This window comes from Dama dama, chromosome 25 (genome assembly GCF_033118175.1).
Source record: "Dama dama isolate Ldn47 chromosome 25, ASM3311817v1, whole genome shotgun sequence".
NCBI lineage: Eukaryota > Metazoa > Chordata > Mammalia > Artiodactyla > Cervidae > Dama > Dama dama.
The window spans coordinates 12,563,087-12,586,861 of record NC_083705.1 but is presented as its reverse complement, the minus strand read 5'-3'; the positions used below and the strand labels follow the sequence as shown (position 1 = coordinate 12,586,861).

At 37.8% G+C, this 23,775-nt stretch overlaps 1 protein-coding gene across 1 annotated transcript in view; it reads left to right on the top strand.

The window, feature by feature from the left end:
- UBTD2 (ubiquitin domain containing 2) overlaps positions 1–23,775 on the top strand; it is a 58,771-nt gene that overhangs the window by 29,758 nt on the left and 5,238 nt on the right. The window contains exon 2 of the mRNA XM_061129470.1: positions 13,365–13,601. Coding sequence (XP_060985453.1) covers positions 13,365–13,601 — 237 coding nt within the window. The remainder of the gene's footprint in view (positions 1–13,364; positions 13,602–23,775) is intronic.

Below are 23,775 nucleotides of genomic sequence, written 5' to 3'. Positions count from 1 at the left end.
ATTCCTTTATGTAGATTCAGGTTTCCATCTGTTATCATTTTATTTCTGCCCAAAGACTTTTTAATGTTTCCTTTAGTACAGGTATGTAGATGATGAATTCTTTGAGCCCTGTTATGACTGTTATGGTCTTTATGTCATCTCTGTGTCTATGATACTTTTGGTTTTGTTGATAGTTGATAATTTTCTTATATTTGTCTGGTTTTGTTACCAGTGCAGTTTAGATCTCATAAATTTGAGTGTGTTCCCTTCTGTTTTTAAAATAAATTATTTATTTTATTTTTGGCTGCTCTGGATCTTGGTTACCGGGTGTGGGCTTCTCATTCAGTGGCTTCTCCTATGGCTGCGCACAGGCCCCAGGCTCCTGAGCTTCAGTAGTTGCAGCGTGCAGACTCAGCGGTTGCAGTGTATGGGCTCTAGGACGCACAGGCTTCAGTAGTTGTGGTACACGGGCTTAGTGTTCCATGGCATGTCAAACCTTCCCAGATCAGGGATCAAACCTGTGTCCCCTGCATTGGCAAGTGGATTCTCATCCACTGTACCACTAGGGAAATCCTCCTGAGCTCTTTTGTTTTCTGAAAGTTATTTTGAATAATTAGTATTATCTCTTCCTTGTATATTGGTAGAATTCAGTAATGAAACCATTTGAACCTGAAAATTTCTTTGTTGGGGTTTTTTAAAGACAAATAAATGTAGTATCTTTATTATATATACAATATATAGAGAGCTAATAGGAAAAGGAGTATGTCAAGGCTGTATTTTGTCACCCTGCTTATTTAATTTATATGCAGAGTACATCAGGAAAAACACTGGGCTGGAGGAAGCACAAGCTGGAATCAAGATTGCTGGGAGAAATATCAATAACCTCAGATATGCAGATGATACCACCCTTATGGCAGAAAGTGAAGAGGAACTAAAGAGCCTCTTGATGAAAGTGAAAGAGGAGAGTGAAAAAGTTGGCTTAAAGCTCAACATTTAGAAAACTAAGATCATGGCATCCGGTCCTGTCACATCATGGGAAATAGATGGGGAAAGAGTGGAAACAGTGGCTGATTTTATTTTTCTGGGCTCCAAAATCACTGTGGATGGTGATTGAGCCATGAAATTAAAAGATGCTTACTCCTTGGAAGGAAAGTTATGACCAACCTAGACAGCATATTAAAAAGCAGAGACATTACTTTGTCCACAAAGGTCCGTCTAGTCAAGGCTATGGTTTTTCCAGTGGTCATGTATGGATGTGAGAGTTGGATTGTAAAGAAAGCTGAGTGCCGAAGAATTGATGCTTTTGAACTCTGGTGTTGGAGAAGACTCTTGAGAGTCCCTTGGACTGCAAGGACATCCAACCAGTCCATCCTAAAGGAAATCAGTCCTGGGTGTTCATTGGAAGGACTGATGTTGAAGTTGAAACTCCAATACTTTGGCCACCTGATGCTAAGAGCTGACTCATTTGAAGAGACCCTGATTATGGGAAAGATTGAGGGCCGTAGGAGAAGGGGAAGACAGAGGATGAGATGGTTGGATGGCATCACTGACTCAATGGACATGGGTTAGGGTGGACTCCGGGAGTTGGTGATGGATAGGAGGCCTGGTGTGCTGCGGTTCATGGGGTCGCAAAGAGTCGGACATGACTGAGTGACTGAACTGAACTGAACTGAACCAAGTTATCCTTTTCTTCATGAATGGATATTCCTTTATTATCCCTTTAATGTCTGCTGAGTCTCTAGTGATATGACCTCTTTCATTCCTGATGTTGGTCTTCTTTTTTTCTTGATCAGCGTAAGAGGTTTGTCAGTTTAATATTTTTAAAGAACCAGATTTTACTTTTATGATTTTCTATATTTTCTGTTTTCAGTTTCTTTGGTTTCTGCTTTTTATTTTTTTCTTTCTTAAAGTTAGTTTAATTTGTTCTTTTTATTTTTTATTTTTTTTTTCTTTTAGTTTTTGTTGTTCTTTTAGTCTTAAGGTGGAAGCCTGCTTCATTGATTTGAGACTTTTCTAATAGAAACATGTTAATGCTCTTAAGTTTTCGTCAAAGCAGTATGTTTTAGCAGCATCGTAAAGTTTTGATGTATTTTCATTTTCACTCTGTTGAAATTATTTTCTAATTTCCCTTTGACTCATGACTTATGTGTATCATTTAATTTCTAGTTAGTTGGGGATTTTTCCAGCTATCTTCATGTTACTGATTTCTAATTTAATTTCATTGCAGTTATAGAAAACACTTTGTATGACTTCTGCTCTTTTAAGCTTTGTGTGTTCTGTGTTGGTGAATGGTCTGTATATGTGCTTGACAAGAATGTATGTTCTCTCTTTGTTGGGTGGGACGTCCTACAATGTCATTTAAGTCCAGTTTGTTGGTAATGTTTAGGTCTCCCGTGTTCTTACTGATTTTCTGGCTCCTTGGTCTATCTGTTACTAATAGAAAACTGTTAATGTGTTTAAGTGTGATTGTAGTATGGTCTGTCTCCTTTAATTCCGTTTTTTCTTCATGTACTTTGAAGTCCTGTTGTTAGGTACATACACATTTATTGCTGTATTTTCCTGGTAAATTGACTCTCATTATTATTTAATGTTCTTTTAAATATTATTGCTCAGTTATTAACTTTTTGTCCTAAATAAGCACTAACCCATAGATGAAAATTTAAGAAAATAACTGTTCAGTACTTCTGTTGCTTTTGAGTTTTGTAGATGGTCCCAGCCAGGTTCAGTGCTCAAGGATAGTCATTGGAATCTGAACATGGGAATGTATAAGAGGACTAGGCCTGTACCTGAAAGCCTTACCTCAATAGAATTCTGAAACTGGGGTGCAAGGATTCAGCTTTAAGAAGCAAGAATTCAGCTTCTGAATTATATACTTAATATCTTAAATATATAATTCCTGTATCTTTTATTAAAATCAAATATGGGGAACTTCAACAGTTGTGTGAACGTAATGAGGAGTATCCAAAAGGTGTGATATCAGGCTGAGAACTGAAGGGCCTGATATAGTGCATTCATGTCTTTCTGTTTTTCAGGGTTTGTGTTTTGTCCCCTGAATTTTTATTGTGAATATATTCAAACATGAAAAAATAGTATAATGAATACACATATACTCCCCATGTAAATTTAGTGCTTCTTGCTATATACACATTTTTCTGTTTTGTATGTGTATATATATGTGTGTATATGTATAGACATGCACACCCTCCATTTTAATAGCTGAACCAGTTGAAAGTTGTAGGCATCAAACATTTAACACTTCTGAAAACTTCATCATACCTCTACTTTATGAATAAGACTATTTTCCTGTGTCATGATATTATTATCATTCCTAAGAAAATTTGAAAGTAATTTCTTAATGACATCTATTATCTAGCCTTATTTAGATTTATCTAGTTGTCCCATATTGTCTTTTATAGCTTTTTTCCATACTAGTTTCCAACCAAACTTCATATTTTGTCTCATTTGGTGAAGACCAGTGGTTCTCAACAGGGACAGTTTTACCCTCCAGGAAATGTTTGGCAGTGTCTGAAGATGTTTTAACTTACTGTGTTAGTCTTTACATTTCCTATAAATGAGAAGTTAGTTTAGAAGTTTAATTAGATTCAAGTTATACATTTTGGAAAAGAATCCTTCATCTTTGTATACTTCATATTGCAGCATCTCAGAAAGCTAGTAAGTTTGGTCACTTGGTTAAGGTAATGAATGTCAGGTATCTACTGTCTGATTTCTTTTTAGCAGTTCACAATATTGGTGATGGTCCTCTCACACCTTGTACATCCTGCCATGATGATGTAGCATATTTAGTAATAATCCTTACCTGATGTAAAGAATGATTCTTTTAAATATGTCATTCTTTTCTTTATTACCAGCATTCTTCAGTTAGAAAGAGCCTTTCTCCTATTATTTTTCCCTTTTTGTATTACTATTTTTCTCTTTTTTCTGTTATTCTTCCCTTTTAGTATTAGTATTAGAATTTTTATTTATTCAATATTTTAAAAATTATTTTATTTTTGGGCTGTGTCAAAAAAATGCAAAATCTTAATTCCCCAACTAGGGATTGAACCTGTGTCCTCCAGTGGAAGTGGGGGCAGGGGGATGGGTCTTAACCACTAGACCGCCAGGGAAGTCCCTGATTTAGTATTTTAAAGTCTATTTCAGTCATTCTGAAAACTATTTAGTTTTTTTTGCCTGCACTGGGTCTTTATGTGGCATTCATTGTGGCATTCACCAGGTCTGATTGTGGCATTGTGGTCTTCATTGTGACATCTGTCTTAGTTGTGGAATGTGAAACTTAGTTGCGGCATGTAGGATCTAGTTCCCTGACCAGGGATCGAATCTGGGCCCTCTGCATTGGGAGTGCAGTCTTAGCCTCTGGATCACCAGGGAAGTCCTGCAGTCATTATTCTTGATGCTCAAACTGATGCAGATGTTGTCTCCTTCAGACCCTCTCCTCTGTGCCTTTGACATGATCTCATTAATATACTAGTTTTTTTTAGTACTTTCTTGCCTTCTTAACAGCTAGCTGTCCCAGTTTTGCTTTAAATTTTCCCAGCTCTGGCCATGGAACTAGCCATTTCTCTAAATAGCCCTAGGGCCTTTTTAGTGGGGAATGGTGTTTAAAACTAAGATCTGGGAGCTAGGTATGCTCATTGCTACTGGGTTGTCATTGTTTTTAAGTCCCTTTAGTCAACAGAACTATAAAATACTTTTTATTGTTAAATTATAAGTTCTTATTGGTATTTCCAATTCAAAATTAACTTTTTTCTTTTTATTTTGTATTTTATTTTCTCTTTAATAAAAAATCTTGCTTTCTATTGATAATAATATTGTTCCTTACTTGCTTCATCCTACAGTAAACATCATATGTTTTAGAATTATAGTAATTGGTATTCTTCATTAAGTCTTAGTTTATTTTAGTCTCTAGAATAAAGTTTAAGATGTCTTGGGGATTCTCTGGTGGTCCAGGGACTGGGACTCTGGGCTTTCCCTGACATGGGCCAGTCCTTGGTTGGGAAACTAAGACTCCACAAGCTGCATGGCATGACACCCCCCAAAAGGTTTAAGACGTCTTTGTGGTGTGTCTTTGGTTCCTTAGGATTTGTCCCATCAAAGATGTATGGTCAGGGTATCATGTTTAAAATTAGCTTGAAATCACTGTATTCTTTGTATGGTACTTTAAACACATGATACAGTTAGATTAATTTCTCTGTTCAGTGTTTGGGTTTGCTACTGCTATTTTTGGTTTGCTTTTTGTTTTGTGAATGTAACATACTTACAATTTTTCAAAAGTCAATCTACACAGAGTCTTGCTCTTACCTCTGTTGCTTCTGCCCTGTAGCTCCATGGCCGTTTTTGTTAGTTTCCGGCTTATCCTTTCAATGTGTGTGATTTTTTGGTTTGTTTTATACACACACACACACACACACACACACACACACACACACACACATGTATTTTCTAAACAAAATGTGTATATGTACTGTTCTGTGTCTTGCCTTTTCTTGTATATTCTAGAGATCTCTCCATTTGAGTGCATAGGGCTTCTCCTCTTTCTGTACAGTTGCATTGTACTTCATTGTGTGGGTGTATGATAGTACATCCGTTAGGTTGTTTCTGATACAAATAAGCCTGTAGGAAATAACCTTTTATGTTTCATATTGATGGAAGTATATCTTGAAAGTAGAATCCTAAAACCAGGGTTGCTGGCTCAATGAGTGAATGAATAAGTGATTTTGTTAGATGTTGTCAGAGTCCCCCTCCATCTAGGAATCCTTTAGGTGATAATCCTATGGGATCTTAGACTCTTAGCATGTGTAGAAGCATATCTATTTCTGCACAACTCAGTAGCATAATGTGTTATCAGATTCCTGATTATTTCCTAAGAGCCAGAGAAATAATTCTAGCATAGTTTTCACTTTGCTTTCTCTTATATCTGACGCTTGGGGGGCTTCCCTGGTAGCTCAGCTAGTAAAGAATCTGCCTGCAATGCAAGAGATCCTGGTTCGATTCCTGGGTCAGGAAGATCCCCTGGAGAAGGGATAGGCTACCCACTCCAGTATTCTTGGGCTTCCCTGGTGGTAAAGTCTGCCCGCAGTTCAGGAGCCCTGGGTTCAAGCCCTGGGTTGGGGAGATCCCCTGGAGGAGGGTATGGCAACCCACTCCAGTATTCTTGCCTGGAGAATCCCATGGACAGAGGAGCCTGGAGGGCTCTAGTCCATGGGATTGCAAAGAGTTGGACTCGACTGAGCGGCTAAGCACACAGCATAACTGAGGTTAGAAATTTTTTCATATGTCATTTCCTATTTTCCTTTCAAATATAAGGTCACATCTGTTGCCCATTTTTCTGTCACAGAGTTTCCCCTTTTTTCCTTCATTTTTAAGAGTTTTAACTATGAGGAAAATCAGCCTTTTGTGACAGAAAGTTGCAGATATTTTCTCTAGGCTTGTTGTTTGTGTTTTGACTCTTCCTGCCCCCATGCAAAAATTTATATAAGATTAAATTTATCGGTCTTTTTTCATTTCTTTTGGAAAGCATTCACTATTCCTAGGTTATAGAGAAACTTATCTGTATTTTCTTCTACTACTTGTATTAATTTTTACATGTAGACCTTTTACATGTAGATTCCTGTGGAGTTTATTTTGGTGTGCAATTTAAATTATTGACTCAATTTTATCTTTTTGTAAATAGTTGTCCAGCTCTGACACTATTTCTTAAAATTCCCATTTTTCTCCAATGGTTTAAGATAAAATATTTATCATGTAGTAAATATCCATTGCATACATGGTTTTTTTGAACTTTATTCTGTTCCGTTGATCTAAATAGTCATGTGCTTTACATGCTTCTAATTGTAATGCTTTTATAGTGTGCTTTATATTTACAGGACTAGCTCACTTATGTTTATTTTTCAGGATTCTTTTAACTGTTCCTCCTTGTTTGTTTTTCCATATGTATTTTAGAATCAATTCATCTAGCAGAAAAAGTTTTTAAAAAAATATTTTCACTGGAATTGTATTAAATGTGGATATTAACTTTAGAAGAATTGATATCTTTATAATGTTGATGTCCAAGTACAAGAGATTGTTTTCATTGTTTTGAGTCTACTTTTATCTTTCAGTAGTTTTAAAAGTTTTCCTGAGGTGTTGCATTCCAAGTATTATATCTTTTATGTTTCTGTTATAAACAAGACCTTTTCATCCATTGCCTCTCCTAGCTGGACATTTTATGTATATAAGAAGGCCTGCATTTTATGTCCTGCTACCATGTTAATTTCTATTTCATTTTAGCACCAACTTTCTCGTATTTTCCAGTCATACCATCATATCATCTGCAGTTAGAGATGGTTCTCTTCCATCCTGGCCCTGACGCTTCTGACTGGTTTGCTTTGCCCGACTGTGCTGGCCAGCACGTCAGTGCAGTGTTAGATGGCAGTGGGCATTGTGTGCGCTCCCCTCCCCCAAGCTGTCCGTGAAGTGAGGGGAGAGAAGGCCCCTGCCTTCTGAAGAGTGTGATGCTGGATGAGGCCACCGCCCTCCCCAAGTAGAATGAACCATCTGAAAGCTTCAGTAGTATGTAGAAGGTGCAGTGTGCTGGTGTTAGGTGAGCGTATCCTTTCCCCAACTTTGTGTAATGTTGCCCTTTTTTAAAGGGCTGTGTGTGTGAGAGGGAGAGATTTAATTGTATGCTTTTACAACATCTTTAATGATTCATTTAAAAAGTCCTTGGGTCTAATGCAACCACAAGGGCCTTTTTAGAGAGGTTGTGAGAAGGGTTGGAGACAGAGACTGGAAGATGTTATCTTGATGGAGAAAGAGACCACGAGCCATTGAATGTGGTGGCTTGGAAACACTGGGAAGGATGAGTGAATGATCTCTACTCAAGACTTTCAGGAAGAACACAGCTCTGGCACCATATTAATTTTAGCTTCTAAGACCCATTCACGGTTTTGATCCATAGAACTGTAAGTAATAAATTTGTCTTGTTTTAAAAAAAAAAGAAAAAAAAGTCCTTGAAACATTATGTTGCGGTTAGGCTTTCCTGTGGGCTCCCCGGTGGCTCGCTGGTAAAGAATCTGCCTGCAATGCGAGCGACCTGGGTTCCATCCCTGGGTTGGGAAGATCCCCTGGAGAATGGAAAGGCTGCCCACTCCAGGATTCTGGCCTGGAGAACTCCATGGACCATATATAGTCCATGGGGTCGCAAAGAGTCGGACACGACTGAGCAGCTTTCACTACACTAGACTTTCCTGTTGCCTATTTGTATGCTCAGGCTATTATTGTAAGTAGACTTACACTCTGAGAAACAGTGCAGAGAAGTCTATATGATTGATAGACTTTTCTATTTTTTGATTGATAAATCAAAAATTATGTTGATTCCCCCCCCCTCAATAAAGGTAGCTCAAACATTAGAAATTATCATATATGCTTTTAAAATTATGCTCCAGATGCTTAATTTTTATAAACTTTAGGATAGAAACATACTCAAAGTTCTCATTTGTATTTATTGTAAAATTGCAACATAGAAAGTGGTGTATCTGACTTACTTAAGTATGCATACATGTGATCTTTGGTGCCTGATCTTGTATAGATGCTGAGTCCTTTGTAAATTGAAACTGACAGACCAGAAAACCGTGCTGCCTCTTCCCCTGTGGGATTCTCCTTTGGAGAGCTGGAGTTTCTTGGTTAGCTTTTCCTTTGTCCTACCAGAGCCATTTCATTGGTCATAGTGAAGCTTGGAAAAGATGGATGCACGGTACTAGAAAAACAACTTGACACATGCTTTATTTTGAGTGAACCTTCATAATTGATTTGGTACTTCTGTAAAAGCAGGCATACTCGTCAGCTCTGGTAAGACATGGGGTGCTGTAATGAAAAGAGAGCTCTGGCCTTTGAATCTAGTCATCTGGATTCTAGTCTTAGCTCTTTTTGACTCTCAGCAGTGTTATTTATCCTTGTTAGGTTTTCTGTCAAATATTAATAGTAACCTTGACTTAACACCATCTGAGATCTCTTCCACCTCTAAATCCTCAAGACAGTAGAGCAGATATGGGTATGATGTTGACTATTGGCATATTGATACTCTTATTTTAGGCATTTTAAGCCCCATATCCCTATTTTTATTTGAGCAGTTACTTGCTTTAGGGACTATATGTGTGTGTATGTGTATATATAGAGTACTCTAAATTTAAATGAAAATAAAATATTTTACAACTGTCCTCTTAGGCTAGCACAGTCTGTTACAGAAGGTTCTGTAGGATCTATTCTTAATTTTTGAAGTGAGGGGAAAATTTCCTTTTCATTTTCATGATGTTAAGACTCTAATCAATCTAAAATAGGTACATTATCCTAATTGTATTCCATGCTGCTTTAAAGTTTTCAGAATTCTTTTAAGCAACATTTTTCCCTTTGATGGTGATCTTTTTAAATATTCAGTTTTTTTCCTTCAGGCTGTTGTGCTAGGAAAACTGATTCTTTAAGTTTATAGTCTCTTAAAGCTATTATTTCTTGAGTCATATCTTGATACCTACAGTATCTGTGCTTTATGGCCTCTCCTTCCTTTATTTGAAGAGTCCCAATATTAAATCAGTTTTCAGAGAGGAACCAAAAGCAGGCAGACAATTATAAACATATTTCACTCTGGATGTCATTGTTTTTTGCCAATAAAGTGTGCAAATGAGTTGCAAAATGCATTCAGTTGTGGGGTAGAAATATTTAAGATTATATTGCTATTTATCTCTGAGAAGCAAATCTTTCTTGGGTTTTTTACATGTTAGATCTATTTATTTGTCACATTGTGGGAAGAAATGTTGAAAGGTTGCAAGGAAAGATAAGGAGTAGATGAACGTGGTCAAGAGGCTGCTGAGAAAGTGAGTTTTTGGCAAAGTTTTGAAAGTAAATGTGCAATGATAGGGAAAAAAGGATGTTTCCTAAAATAACCTAGATTTTTAAAAAATTAGATTTCTTTATTAATCTTTGGTATCTTGTATGTTAAACCATGGGATTAAATAAACTTAGTATCATTGGTTGCCTACAATTTAAAGGTTTAGAAACCAAGATTTGGGGAATAAGTTGTTTCCTGTCTCTAAATGTATTGTTGGAGCGTATTCCTTAGTTCTAGATACTGTAATTGATACTGAGCATCTCTCTCTTGGCATCAGGAATTTGAAGTTGTGGGAAACAAGGTAAATATGAAAGGTTCAGAGTATAAAATGTAATCTAATTGAATATATATATTTTATGTCTTATTTCTTAATAATTGAAAATGGTTGACTTGGTGCAAACATAGTTACTTAGTTGCTGTGTCTGTGTTATAAGTGGACAGGCAGATAGGCAGATATCCTTTATTACTTATGTTTGAGATATAGGAAAAGCAGAGACCTAGATGGAAATAAAAGTAAACTTTACTTATATGTCACAAGCATTTATTTTCTCTGATTTACTTTTGCCTAAAGTAATTACTTTTAAACTGTTGACAGCATAGATTTGAAAATGCATTTACAACAGTGATTATCCCTAAGCAGCATAATGTATCATCTGTCCTTTTTATTTGACTTTATTCATATGTCTTCTATAGATAGGGGGAGGTAAAATAAAGCCCTATATTTGTAAGGAAGGCATTTTACTTTCTTTTTGCAAACTATTTTCCACCTTTATTACAAGATAGTTTTTCTGTTGAGTTCTTCTCTTTGAGGGCCTTTTCATTTCCTTTGTTTAAGTACTGAGATTGTGGAGGTTTTTTGTTTTACCTTTGCCTTGCTATTCTCTCACAGTGATAAGAATTATACCAGCTTTCCCTCTGGTACATTTAATATATATGATATTAGAGAGTTCTCTGGAACTACTCATGTAGACATGAAATTTTACTCGAATAAGTATTTATTTGAGCATTGAGTTAGATGTCTATGATGCCCTGTCTTTCACTCTCTGCTCAGTAAACTAATAGTGTTGTCTCTAAACTGTTTCTGACTCATCTAAAGGTTAATGTAGCAGAAAATAAAATTTATCTTCAATTTTACCTTGGTGGAATCATTCGGGGGTTGAATGTAATTATCTGACATATTCTGAACACCTTTTGGGGAATAATGCTTAATCTATATTTATTATTGAGAAGATACAGGGAAAAGTCAATAGTATAGATTATGTTTCTCACATTTGAATCTGATATGAACACCTGATATAACATATATAGTGTTATCCTTAGTGGACACTCAGTAAATACTCATTCATTAAGTAAGGAGACGGGTTCTGTATTCACCTCTGCCACTTAATAGACAGTTTTCCTTCTTCTGTATACACTCTTTTAGAACTCAACTGGTTTGCATCTCACTAAGACAAATTAGAGGGCCAAATAATACAATGGGTCAAAATAGTGTTTTCATATATATGGAACCTAAAGAGATAGCACTGATGAATTTACTCTCAGGGCGGCAAAGGAAAAACAGACATCGAGAACAGACCTATAGACATGGGGGTAGGAGAGGAGGGAGAAGGGGAGGTGAATGGAGAGTTAACATAGAAATTTACAATACCGCATGTAAAACAGATAGCCGGTGGGGATTTGCTGCCTGACTCAGGGAAGTCAAGCAGGGCCTCTGTGACAGGGTGGGGTGGGGAGGGAGGGGGCATGGGAGTACCTATGGCTGATTCTTGTTGATGTATGACAGGAAACCACAACGTTCTGTAAAGCAATTAGGCTTCAATTAAAAAATTAAAAACGAAAACACTGAGTGTTTTAAAGAAAAACAGCTGGCACTGGCATGGTATGCTACTCTGAAGTGGGGAGGACGAGACCTGATACGGAGATGCTGCTTTGGGATAAAGTGGCCAGATTGGGTGAAGAGAGATCGTGATTTAATCCAAGTGTCAAACCAGAGACATTTTGCAGCAAGAAATGGTTCTGTCATCTGGGAATATAGACTGGTATAGGACGTAGAGATTGCCTAGGGGCTAGAGTCATTTTATTTCTTTTATGAATAACCCAAATATCATTTGGCCCTGGGCCAGTGAGGGAGTGGTTAATTTCTGGGATTCTTTAGAATCATTTTGAGAGTAATTTCTTTTAATTATTAGTCTTCCCGTAATTAAATATAGAACATCGAATTTTGACATACACCCTCTGCTTCCTACCCACTCTGTCATTTATTTCAAACCCACTCTTACCCAATACTCCGTGGAGCCTCAGCTTTCTTTTTACTGGCTCTTCCGTCTGTTTAAGAACTTCTCACCTATGGCACTGTGTAAGATAAGTGTCTCTGTATGTCAGTTTGCGACCAGTGATCATATGCCAGGTAAGTGTCTGGGTGTAAAGAAGCTGCTTCAGACTCACTCTAGCATTACGGTAGCACTGCTGCTTTTCTCTAAGGAGCCATGCTGCCCGTGAGAGCAAAAAAAGGAGTGGACTCTTACCCTCTTTTTTCTTCTCCTCTTGAACTGAAACTGGAGTGTTGTAGTTCTCCTTGTAGTTGGAAGTTTCTCCCTTGACGCACTATCAAGGGTCGCTGGTTCAGTTCTCGTCCTTCCAGAAAGTAAAGCACTACCCACCTCTCTCCCTCATCCCTTTCTAAATCAGATTCAGTATTTGAGTTACAGAGAAAGGTGTTCACAGTTCCTAGACTCAAGTCCAGAACAGGTTGCTAGAGGAAGCTTTTCTGGGGTCGGGTGTCCTTGTGGGTCCCATGGTCCGGCCGCTCTGCCCTGGACACCATAGAGCGGTCTCTCCGTCTGCGAGACCTCTCCGTTCCTGCTCTTGGGCCTCGTGTGGCCCTGAGATGCAGGCCACTGCAGTCATTTGGCTTCTCCTAGAATCTCACCCTCTTTCATGGCATCCTTCAACTGTTTATTTTTCTATTTTAACTTTTAAATGTTTTTTGGTACACCACGTCTTAGTCGCTGCACACGGGGTCTTTTAAGTTGCCACATGCAGTATCTTTAGTTGCAACATGTGAACTTAGTTGGAGCATGCAGGATCTAGTTCCCTGACCAGGGAGCGAACCCAGGTCCCGTGCATTGGGAGCATGGAGTCTCAGCCACTGAACCACCAGGCAAGTCCCTCCTTTGACTCTTTTCAAATCCTGCCACTACTGACTGATGGAACACTTACTACTGTTTCTCTAGGTAATTTTAAAAATCCTCCTTTGGAGGAGACAGACTAAATGAAAAAGAGGTGCTAACTTGCCCTGGAAGATTTGAGTAGAACCACCTAATGTCTCCGTTTGCTCTTGTAGATCTAAAATAAAATAGGTTAGAGGAATTTTGGAATGTAAGAATTAGCCAGTAGGCCAGCTTCTAGCTATAATTTTGATGAAAGAATCAAAGAAGAATGACCAGATAACTATTAATACATCTTTTATAAATGTTGGTTTTGATGTCAGCCTTTTATTTTTCTTCAGTTGCTTTAGGTCGTAACCAGCCTTTGAAAAAGGAGAAACCTAAATGGAAAAGCGATTATCCCATGACAGATGGACAGCTGCGCAGCAAGAGAGATGAATTTTGGGATACCGCACCAGCTTTTGAAGGCCGTAAAGAGATTTGGGATGCCTTGAAGGCTGCAGCACATGCTTTTGAAAGCAATGATCATGAACTGGCACAAGCAATCATTGATGGTGCAAACATAACGTTACCACATGGTAGGTTTGGTTATCTTCCAGAACAAAGTGGAACATCATCAACTCCTTTCTAATGGCAAGAAACCAAATAGGAAGTGTTCATTTTCCTACTATGCATTATTCTAGCTGTTTTTTCCTTCAGTATAGTGAAGAGGAGCATTCCTCTTTGCTTCTTTTAGCTGGAGATAGGTTTACTGTGTGTGTGTTTTGGTCTCAAGAAAGAGAACACTCAATAAAGCTGTATTTTCTTTTTTATATATATTTATTATTTATTTATTTAGCAGCACTTAGCTGTGGCATGCAGAATCTTTTAGTTGTGGCATGTGGGATCTAGTTCCCTGACCAGGGATAGAACCCGGGCCCCCTGCATTGGGAGCATGGAGTCTTAGCCACTGGACCACAGGGAAGTCCCTAAACCTGTATTTTCTAACTTCCATATAATCTAGTTCTCCATCAAGGTTTGCCCCTGCCCTAGTCTTCTAGAGCTTCTACTTCACTGATTTCCTGCTTGCACTAGAGAAGTAGTCTCAGATTAGATCTCAGAAGCCATAGAGAGTCAGTGAACTCACCTTTAGTCATTATCCTTCTTCGTCAAGGCCTGTTTTCAGCATAATGAACAAACCTAAACTTGGAAGTGAGTCTTACATATTTTTAAGGACAGTTCTATGATTGAATCCCTGAGCATTATTAGAAACCTGTCTCCTTTGTTTAGGAATGTGACTCTAAGAACCACTGTAAGCTTTGAATGTTTCCAGGAACACATATATCCTGGACACAGGCATATCTTCATGTTTAGTCTCCTGGATTAGAAACAAATTTCATGCTATACTAAGATTTAGATGTTAATTTTATATTAGAATTTTGTTCTGTTGTTTACTGTATTTATAAATTTTTCTCTTCACTTTTTCAAGTTAATATTTTTCTAAGTTGTCTCTTTTGCTCCTATATAATCCTTTGTGTAGCTTTCTATTTCTTTTTGTTGTTGTTGTTATACTTTTATTGGTTGTTTCTTTTTCAGTATCCTATTTTTTCTCCCCCCCCTCACCTCCCCAGGAATCTTTAGTAAATTTAAAGATTCATACGATCTGAAGAGAAGCACAACGATGGATCAGTATCTCCCCTTATTTGTCTGCGTTTTGAAAGGAGCACTGCTTTCTGCTGTTTAATTCCCTGCTTTATGTCCTTTGCTGCTGCTGCTAAGTCGCTTTAGTTGTGTCCTTTGATTCTTTGTCAAGTAAAGGATGTTCAACTTAGTAGCCTTCCCAGTTTTCCAAATCTCCATTAATTTTTTGAATTAACTGCATGTCTAAGAAATTTTTAAAAAATATATATTCCATAGCTATCTTCTTGTTTTATTAATGAAAGCTTATTAGCATGGTCTTGGGTTAGTAACACTGGCACCCACTATATATAGATCACTTTTTCTACACAGGTATAAAAATGATCCCTTCTACTTTTGAAAAATTTATAATGGAATGCTGTTTCAGTATGACTCTTTAGTTGGTATTTTCATGGATAATCTCTGAATTCTTTACCTCTTACGTGACTGAAGTAGACATCATTTTGCTACATTACTTTTTTTAGTTCTATAATTTGTCTTCAGATACTATCTTTATATAATATAAAGGGAAAGGCTTTCCTTTATAAGTAGTTTTATCATCCTTCTCTTTTTAATGCTTGTGAGTGAGGGGGTGAAAGCCGCTCAGGCGTGTCCAACTCTTTGTGGCCCCGTGGACAGCATAGTGCGTGGAATTCTCCAGACCGGACACTGGGGTGGGCAGCCTTTCCCTGTTGCAGGGGCTCTTCCCAACCCAGGGTCGAACCCAGCTCCCCCTCACTGCAGGTGGATTCTCTACCAGCTGAGCCACCAGGAAGCCTATCCCTTCTCTAGCGGATCCTCCCAACCCAGGAATCAAACCGTGGTCTCCTGCATTGCAGGTGGATTCTTTACCAACTGAGCTATCAGGGAAGCCCTTATATTCTATTTAAAGCAGAATATATTTGTATTTCTAAGGCCTGCAAGTGGAGTTGGGGGTGTTGTTTATCTGTGGTTGTCTTCATTTAGAAGCTCAAGACCCAGAACCTTAGCACTTTAACTTCCTTACTTTCATAGTTACCTATGGGAAAATCTGACTTCGTTCAATAAATTATGGCCTAGTTTACAAGTTCATGGAGGCATCACAGCTCTGTTTTATTTAAGGCGGGGCCTACACATATGGGCTCAATCTCTAAAAACTCAAGTCTCTCACTTCTGCTTTTATCTGCGTGACTGAAGAGTGGTGATCCTGGCAGCTCCAGCAACTGACAGATTAAGGAGAAGTATTCTTGGAAATTTGAGAATATTAGATGAGCTTCTACTCTTCCCCTCTATGTTAAGGAGTATTTTCTGCTTTAGCATGAAAGACTCAAATAGACTTTCTCAAGCTTTCTGTTTGAAAGTTCTATAATAACTTCCTATGTATTATTATCATTGGTACCCTTGATTGATTTCCCTTGTTCATATCTGAAACTTACCAATAATGTTTCTTGAATGGACTTTTAAATTATATTTTGCCATGTACTCTAACTCACCATCAGTTTATAGCTTAGTTACTTAGTTACATGTTTTTACCTAGACCTCCTCAGTGGTGTTGGTGAAGTCCCTTCCATCTTTTAGATGTAGTTATGTAATTGAAATTTTATCTTTGACATGTTTTGTTGTGTTAAACCCTAAAATCCTAAAGCATTCAATACTTCATATTTTGAGTTTAAAATATTGCATTGGTGTTAGCTGTTGTTTAGCTCAGGCTTTGGTATGAGACCTAGCCTTATTTCTTGTCTTTACTGTATTATAGCTATGTGCCTTTGGGCAAATCACTTCTGTAAGCTTCAGTTCTCTCATCTGTAACATATGGATTGTGAGTACCTGCCGTGTAAGGCAGGTATTGATTAAATGTGGTAATAGCACATGTGAGTCGCTTACCCTGGTCCAGAGCACACTTAGTAAACGGTAGTGCTGATGGCTGTGTTTCTTGAACTCTGACATTAACAAGTAAATTCCTTGCACCAAAATCTCAAATTATGGATTTCAGTCATTTTTTGGATGTAATATTTACTGGTGACATCTTTCTTTGGTTTTTAAGGTATCCTTCTCTTGGGCATATGCCTGATGGATTTTGAGGTTAACGTTGATTCAGTGCAACAGCAGTAATAGATTTGTTAATTTATTAATTACTGTGAGGACATTGTTAGCTGAGCATCATCTCACACCTGACTTGTGCCTGTCCCCTTTGTCTACAGCGGTCAGTGGTGTTCACACGCTTACTGAACTGATCATAGACTGACAGCCTGGGGAGATCCTAGGATATATGCTCCTTTCTAAATTATCTCCTGTTTTGTTTCATCTCATCCTCTCTTCTCTTCCCATAGTCTTTTTGTTATCTCAGGCTTACTCATGTTAGCTTCCCAGTATAAATATTATAGAAAGCTCTTTAAAGTCTGAAAGCCATACGAAAATGGCTTTGTAAATGTCTTTATAAATAAGCAAGGACTGTGCTTGTCTTGGTTTGCTGTATTTAGTGTCAGTGTTGTGTGCATAAAAATTATGTGTCTTTCCATAGCCTGTTTTCTTGTGTTACAAGGAAACAACAAAAAACCTTTTCCCTATATTTTCTTCTTTGTTTCCTTTTCTTACAGTGGTTCCCTTGATAACTACATGTGTTTTATCTTAATTCTAGTCAGCAGGTCATATTCATTATATTCCTGCCTTGTGCAAGCATAAAGTAAGTCTGTGCTTTTAAATTATCTTCCTCTGTTATTATCAGTGAGAAATCTTTAGTTTGTTTTTCTCAAAAGGCAGTAGCGATTGTGATGAGGGAAGTTGGTGTCCTAAAACTACCTGGGGATTTTATATATGAAGGTGTGTTTTCACTGTGGAAATTATGACTCAGGTAGAGGATGGTATGAACATGTGTAATAGTGTACTGTTGTGGAAAAAGCTCCTTGGGTGATTCTAATGTCTGGTTCTTCTTTTCCACAGCCTTCCCATTCTAAAGGAGCTTTATTTTTCATTATTTACACAGCATTTTTTACTCATGGTCTTAAATTTCTTAGAGCTTATTTTCTTTTTCTAGTTGAGTACTGTTTTATCACTACCTAAAATTCCCCCAAACTGATTATAGATTAAGTGGCTTGCCCAAATTAGCATAAACAGGGTGAAAAAAAAGGGTGGTGGTTTTCATTTTCATTTTTCACAGTCTGGTTCGTAGTGGTTATTCTAATATTTTCAGTGAAAGATTGTTCAAACAATATATGTTTATCTTGTAAAGAGGAGGATTTAATTCTCTTTCTTAAATTACTATTTAGAAGATTTACAAGGATTTTAAAAATTGCCTGCTTGCCTTCCATGGAACGTTCCCTGCCTTCTAGAAAAGTTTTTTGTTTTTCTTTAGCATCTACAATTAGTATGTTTTCCAACTCCCTGCAGTTCACATGTAAAAGCTCCCTTCTTAACCATCCTTGTGTAGGAGGAGGAGCTGTTCACCTCCCCAAACACTTTTCTCATACTTAAAGACTTAACCCCAACTTTATTCTTACTACTCATCGCTAAACATTACCAGTTCTTCAGATGAACTTTTGAAGGCCAGTTTCTTTTGTCCTTTCTCATGCTTCAGGATATGAGAAATAGAAAATGGTATTCTTTAAAACACATACCTTTTTTAATCACCTTCAAAATACAGGTGGGAAAGGAGTTGCCCATTTTCTTTTCTTTTTCCTGGTCTTTCTTACTGCAAAATATATCAAATGTAAATAAATTAAATTACATATAATGCAGTTTAAGTTTTTAAAAACCAAAGCACTTATAAGTATCATTCATGGAGAATTTCTGTGTTTAGGGAACCAACATGATAAAAAATCGTGGACTGAGAATCAGAAATAATAAAATACTACCAATTCATGTTTTGAATTGATATTATTTAATTTTCACCCTGTGATAATCACCTACAACAGTCCCTATTTTAAACAGATGAGAAAACTGAAGCACAAGGAAGTTATGTCATTTTTCCGAGGTAGAAGTCATGAAATTGGGTTTTAAACTCCAGTCCTAGATCTAACTAACTAAAGCAGTTAAATTACAAGATCAAGTCATTTCATCTGTGTTTTCTGTAAAGTTACTGCACAAGTAATCTCCAGTGTTAATTCCATATCTACCATTTTAAGTCCCTCCCACACTATACAGAGTACTTTAAAATGATATAGTTCTATTAATAGTAAAGAGAAACAAGTGGGTTCTTTAAGGCAGGAAATGCATTAGTGTGTTAGAGGCTCATTAAGAAGCAAGTCATGAATTCTGAGTCCTTTAAAGGTCCCTATAAGAATTTGTCATTTAATAAACTTAATTCATGAAGATAAAATTTTAAGAACAGAAGCATGAACCTCCTGTACATACAGCAGAGACAGGGAATTTTTACCAGACTTGTATTTGGAAATGAAAACAGGGTCTTAATAAAGGATCTGATGGCTGATTTATCATAAATTAAATGTATCTTTTTCCTCTCTTTATCTTCAAAAAGACAAAAATGATTTGGAGATATACAATGTAGCTTTATCTGCTCCTCAGCTACTGTCACCCTTTTTCTTCAAATAAAGCAACAAAGTCCCTAAAATAGCTGAGGTGGGAGTTTGTCCCTGACTCAGTAGGCTTGTCTCTGAAGAAGACCTCCTTTCTTCCATTCTGGGTGGTGAGAGTGGAGGGAAAGAAGGATTTCTGATGTGGCCCCAAGACATACACTGCCCCAACTTGTACCTCTGTAAAGCCGGGTCAGCTAAATAAACCAGTTACAAGTGCTGCTGATCTATTCCTCTGTCCTTTTAGGGAGCTGGACTTGAAAGATGAGTGTCTTCTTAGAAATGTGGCCAAATGTTACACAAGCTCTTAGTCATGGTCTAACCTTCATACGACTTTGGTAATGCATCCAGACTAAGTCACTTTTCACCAATGCTTGCTAGAAGAGATGATAGTCTTGGTGCTTCTGAATCCCAGTCTTAATAGCTAATTTGGTGGGATAAGATACCTGAACCTGCTTCTCCTAAAGCCTGATTACCAGACATAAGCTTAATTTAATTCCCAGTAAAGAGTTTGCATGAGGGAGCCTGTAATTTGTTAGTTTTGAAAGACTGCTCATAATATCTGGATGAAGGGTAATCTTGATGGCCCTTTTGACATTGTGGTGTTTGCAGAGGACCTCGTGAAGCCTAAAGCAGTGAACTCAAACATGGTGAAATTTTTTGATCCTTTGTGATACTGCTATTGGTGAACTCCCCCCTATAAGTCTAGTTCTGAGATTTAAAACTTACTTGAGAACTGACATTATTGAGTGTTTCTATGAATTCATTATATGTACTAGTCAATTTTGCGTGTGTTTTATTTAATCCTTAAAACAACTTTGTGAGGTAGATACTATAGTCCTTGAGGAAACAGACTGAGTATGTCTAGGATTAGAATCCAAATTAAAATTTTGGTGTGATGGCTCCAAAGCCACTGTTCTTTCTATCAGATTCATTGCTTTTCCATTCTTATGTTCCTCTGACAGACTGAACAGTGGGCTGCCTGAGTCATAGGTCTAACCCCGTATTTCTTCCCTTCCCATTCTTTCTGTTACTTCAGGATTCTTTTCCTTTTTAACTGTGTCCAAGTCACTTATGTGTAGGTCTTCTGTTGCCTTAGGAAGTCATGGTTTTTGTGGAGTTCATGCCTTCCTGGTCAGTTTGAAAAGTGAAGTAAAAAATACAGACATCTTTCTCATCCTTGGAAGAAACCCCAAGTGTGATACAAGCCTTGCAGTTCTAGCACATAGCTTTCCTGATTAATTTTGGGAGGGAGATTTCCTCTATCAGATTGCCAGTATGTTTTCAATATTAGCAGTAAATGTTTTCAACACTATTAAGGTATATTGAGGAACACTAAATAACAAATATTTGAGTTTGATCAATCAAAATCAAAAGTTTGATCAGCTTTGACATGTAAACACCTGTGACTGAATCAAAATAACATTTTAATATCCTCAAAAGTTTCCTTACATAAAAATTGATTTTCAGATTTGATGATGTAACACTGCAAGTCTCACGTGGTAAAAATTTCAAGACCTAGCTGGTCTTTAACATAGAGGGAAAACCAGTGAGGCCTTTGAATGCTTAAAAAGATGTCTTTTTTTTTAATCTGAAAGACTGCTTGAGAAAGAGTAAAGTGTTAGATGTTATGACATTTAATAAAGCTATTTTTATTATTTGGTATTTTATTTAGTCTTGTCTTTATAATTTTCTTGTGAAATATTTTGCAGCCAAATTAAAAGCAGCCATAGAAAACAAGGAAAATTGAACATCTGAGCCAGTCATCTAGATAGACGATAAATAAGAACAAGTTCGAACAATTGTGTATGAAATCAGGACAGAAGGTAGTCTTGGCAGCTTTCTTCCTGCCCTGGGGAGCTTTCGGGGCTTCCTGACCCGGGGAAGCAGTGGCCTGGCGGCATTTATCCCTGTGGCCATCTGTCTCTCTCTTCTAGGACTCGGTTGAGGCCTATAATGATGTTTTGAGGAGAAGGAGGAATAAAAGACAGGTGTACTTCCACAAAGAACGTTCAGTGAGCAATCTAAGCAACCCTGGCTAGAACATCTTTAGAACTAGTGGAGAATTATTAGATGAACTGCACCACCAGTGGTCAGTGGGTGATAATTAAAAACCTTTTGTAAATCGCAAACGCAAACGTAGCTAGGAGTGATTTTTTGAAAGGTTAAAAAAAATCCTTATGTTATCAACTTTTAGAGTGGTCCCTTCCCTTTTGTGTTCATACACAGGGTTTCTTTAAGGGAAACTATCCATCTTCTAACCATACTCTGTTTTTTACACACTCCTCTCAAATATTGTAAATGAAACAGTGACAGCAATATGTCCATTTTGTCACTACATGTGGTGGCTTCAGAGCACTGAAACTTCTTAGTCACCACTTCCTCTTGCCTCCTCTTCTGTGTCCTCCTTTGCTCGGTCACTAACAGCACCGGCAAATGTATTTTTGGGCTGCGCTGCGCCTTGTGATTCATGTTTGGCTTTTCATCCCTCTTGTATTTGTCCTTTGCCTTTTTCCCAGAGCGCTTCTTCCTCCCACTAGCCATATCATTAACCTGAGAGTCCAGTAGAGCTGTCACAAGCCCTGAAGCCTTATCCGTGTGCCATACATTTACTTATTCAGGAATCAGATTATTTTACTTTGTTACTCTCTGACCCTGGACAAGTTACCTCTCTCTTCTTCAGTTTTCCCATTTGTAAAATGAGTATGATAAACTTACTTTGCAGGGTCATTGTGAGGATTAAGTGTCAATGTATATAAAGTGCTCAGACAGAGCTAGTAAGCCGTCTTTTTTTAAGTGTTTGCTTTTATGTTTAAGCTTTTACATTCAAGATTATTACTGTACACACTGCTTTTACCTTTTTCCCAATATGCTTCCTCAGTTACCTTCAGGTAACTCAATTGAAGTATCTCCCCATACCTGTAGCAGTTAAGACTAAGCAGAGTCTTATAACCCTGAATTCTTTATCAGTCTCATTTTCTAGTTCGGTGATTTGCCTTTCCTAAACTATCATTGGGCTTCCCTGGTGGCTTAGATGGTAAAGAAACCGCCTGCAATGCGGGAGACCTGGGTTCAGTCTCTGGGTTGGGAAGATCCCCTGGAGGAGAGCATGGCAACCCCCTCCAGGATTCTTGCCTGAAGAATCTCCATGGACAGAGGGGCCTGGCAGGCTGCAGTCCATGGGGCCGCAAAGAGTCAGACACGACTGAGTCTCGGAGGCTAAGCACACACTCTATCACTAGGTCCTGCCGGTCACCACCAGTTCTTTCAGACCCATGTCTTTCCATTGTCAGGCGGTCGTTTTAGCTGGCTCCCCTAACTCCAGTCAGTCACTCTCGCTTGCTGCAAATGATAAAAGAATCTTCAGGCTTTGTCTTGTTCACTGGCATAATATTGCTTGGCATATGGTAGGCACTCAGTATTTGTAGGATGATTCATGGATTGGTATTCGCCACCTTTAGAAATTTTCTATAGTATTAAGTCTAAACTCCCTAAGCCTTCTATTAGATTTTCACTGTTGCTGTTTAGTGATTTCACACAGTTGATGCTGTATTTCACCTCAGTAAAGCCACTTTTTATTCCATACTTATATTAATTCTTGTTTCCATATAATTCATGTTTCTTGGGATGCCCTTCGTTTGTATTCTGTCATGCCTGTAGTGAAGTAAAGTGTTAGTTGTGCAGTCATGTCTGGCTCTTTGTGACCCCGTGGACTGTATGTAGCTTCCCAGGCTCCTCTGTCTATGGAATTCTACAGGCAGGAATACTGGAGTGGGTAGCCATTCCCTTCTCCAGGGGATCTTCCCGACCCAGGGATCGAACCCGGGTCTCCTGGATTGTAGCAGATTCTTTACTGCCTGAGCCACCAGGGAAGCAGCCTGTGTCACGCTTGGAGCACACTATTTTTACAGAATTTTTTCTTTCTTGGCTCTGCCAACTCTAGTCCCACTACTGTTGTGTGATGTCTTGGCCCCTATGTCTGGTTTTCAGTGCATCAATTTGTATTTAAATCCTTGGTGGTTATGCTATGTCTGTTTTCCTTGATTATAAGCTCCTGGGGATCAAGGACAGTCTTGGCTTTCTTGTAACCTTCTGTACTCAGCACCAGTGACATACCCTAACACTTCTAGGTGTTTAGTAACTGATAGAGACCACCATTAGTTTTGTCTTTAATAAAAAGTTACGGGGCCATAAAATGGTGGGGGATTTGGGAATGTATTGTTCAAAAGAGTTTGAGCCTACAGAGGAGTCATTCTGCTCTGTATAGGTAATTCTGGGGTAGTACTCAGCTCTGGTCTATATTGATTAATTTTTTGATACTTTATGATCTCAGATATTTAATGTGGGTAGAGGGTAACCCATATAACTAGCCTAAAAATATAATTAAATAATATTTGACTTCATGGCCTGAATTTTTTACATATTTATTTTTTAGTTTAATCTAAAACTGGAACATATTTATAATTCATTTTGCAATATAATTTGACTGGCAGAAGTGAAGAACAGAGTAAACCAGAAAATTTCATCTTAGATAAATTGAAGTTACTTTTACCAAAAATATCGGAATATAGGAGCTTCTTAGCAGTAG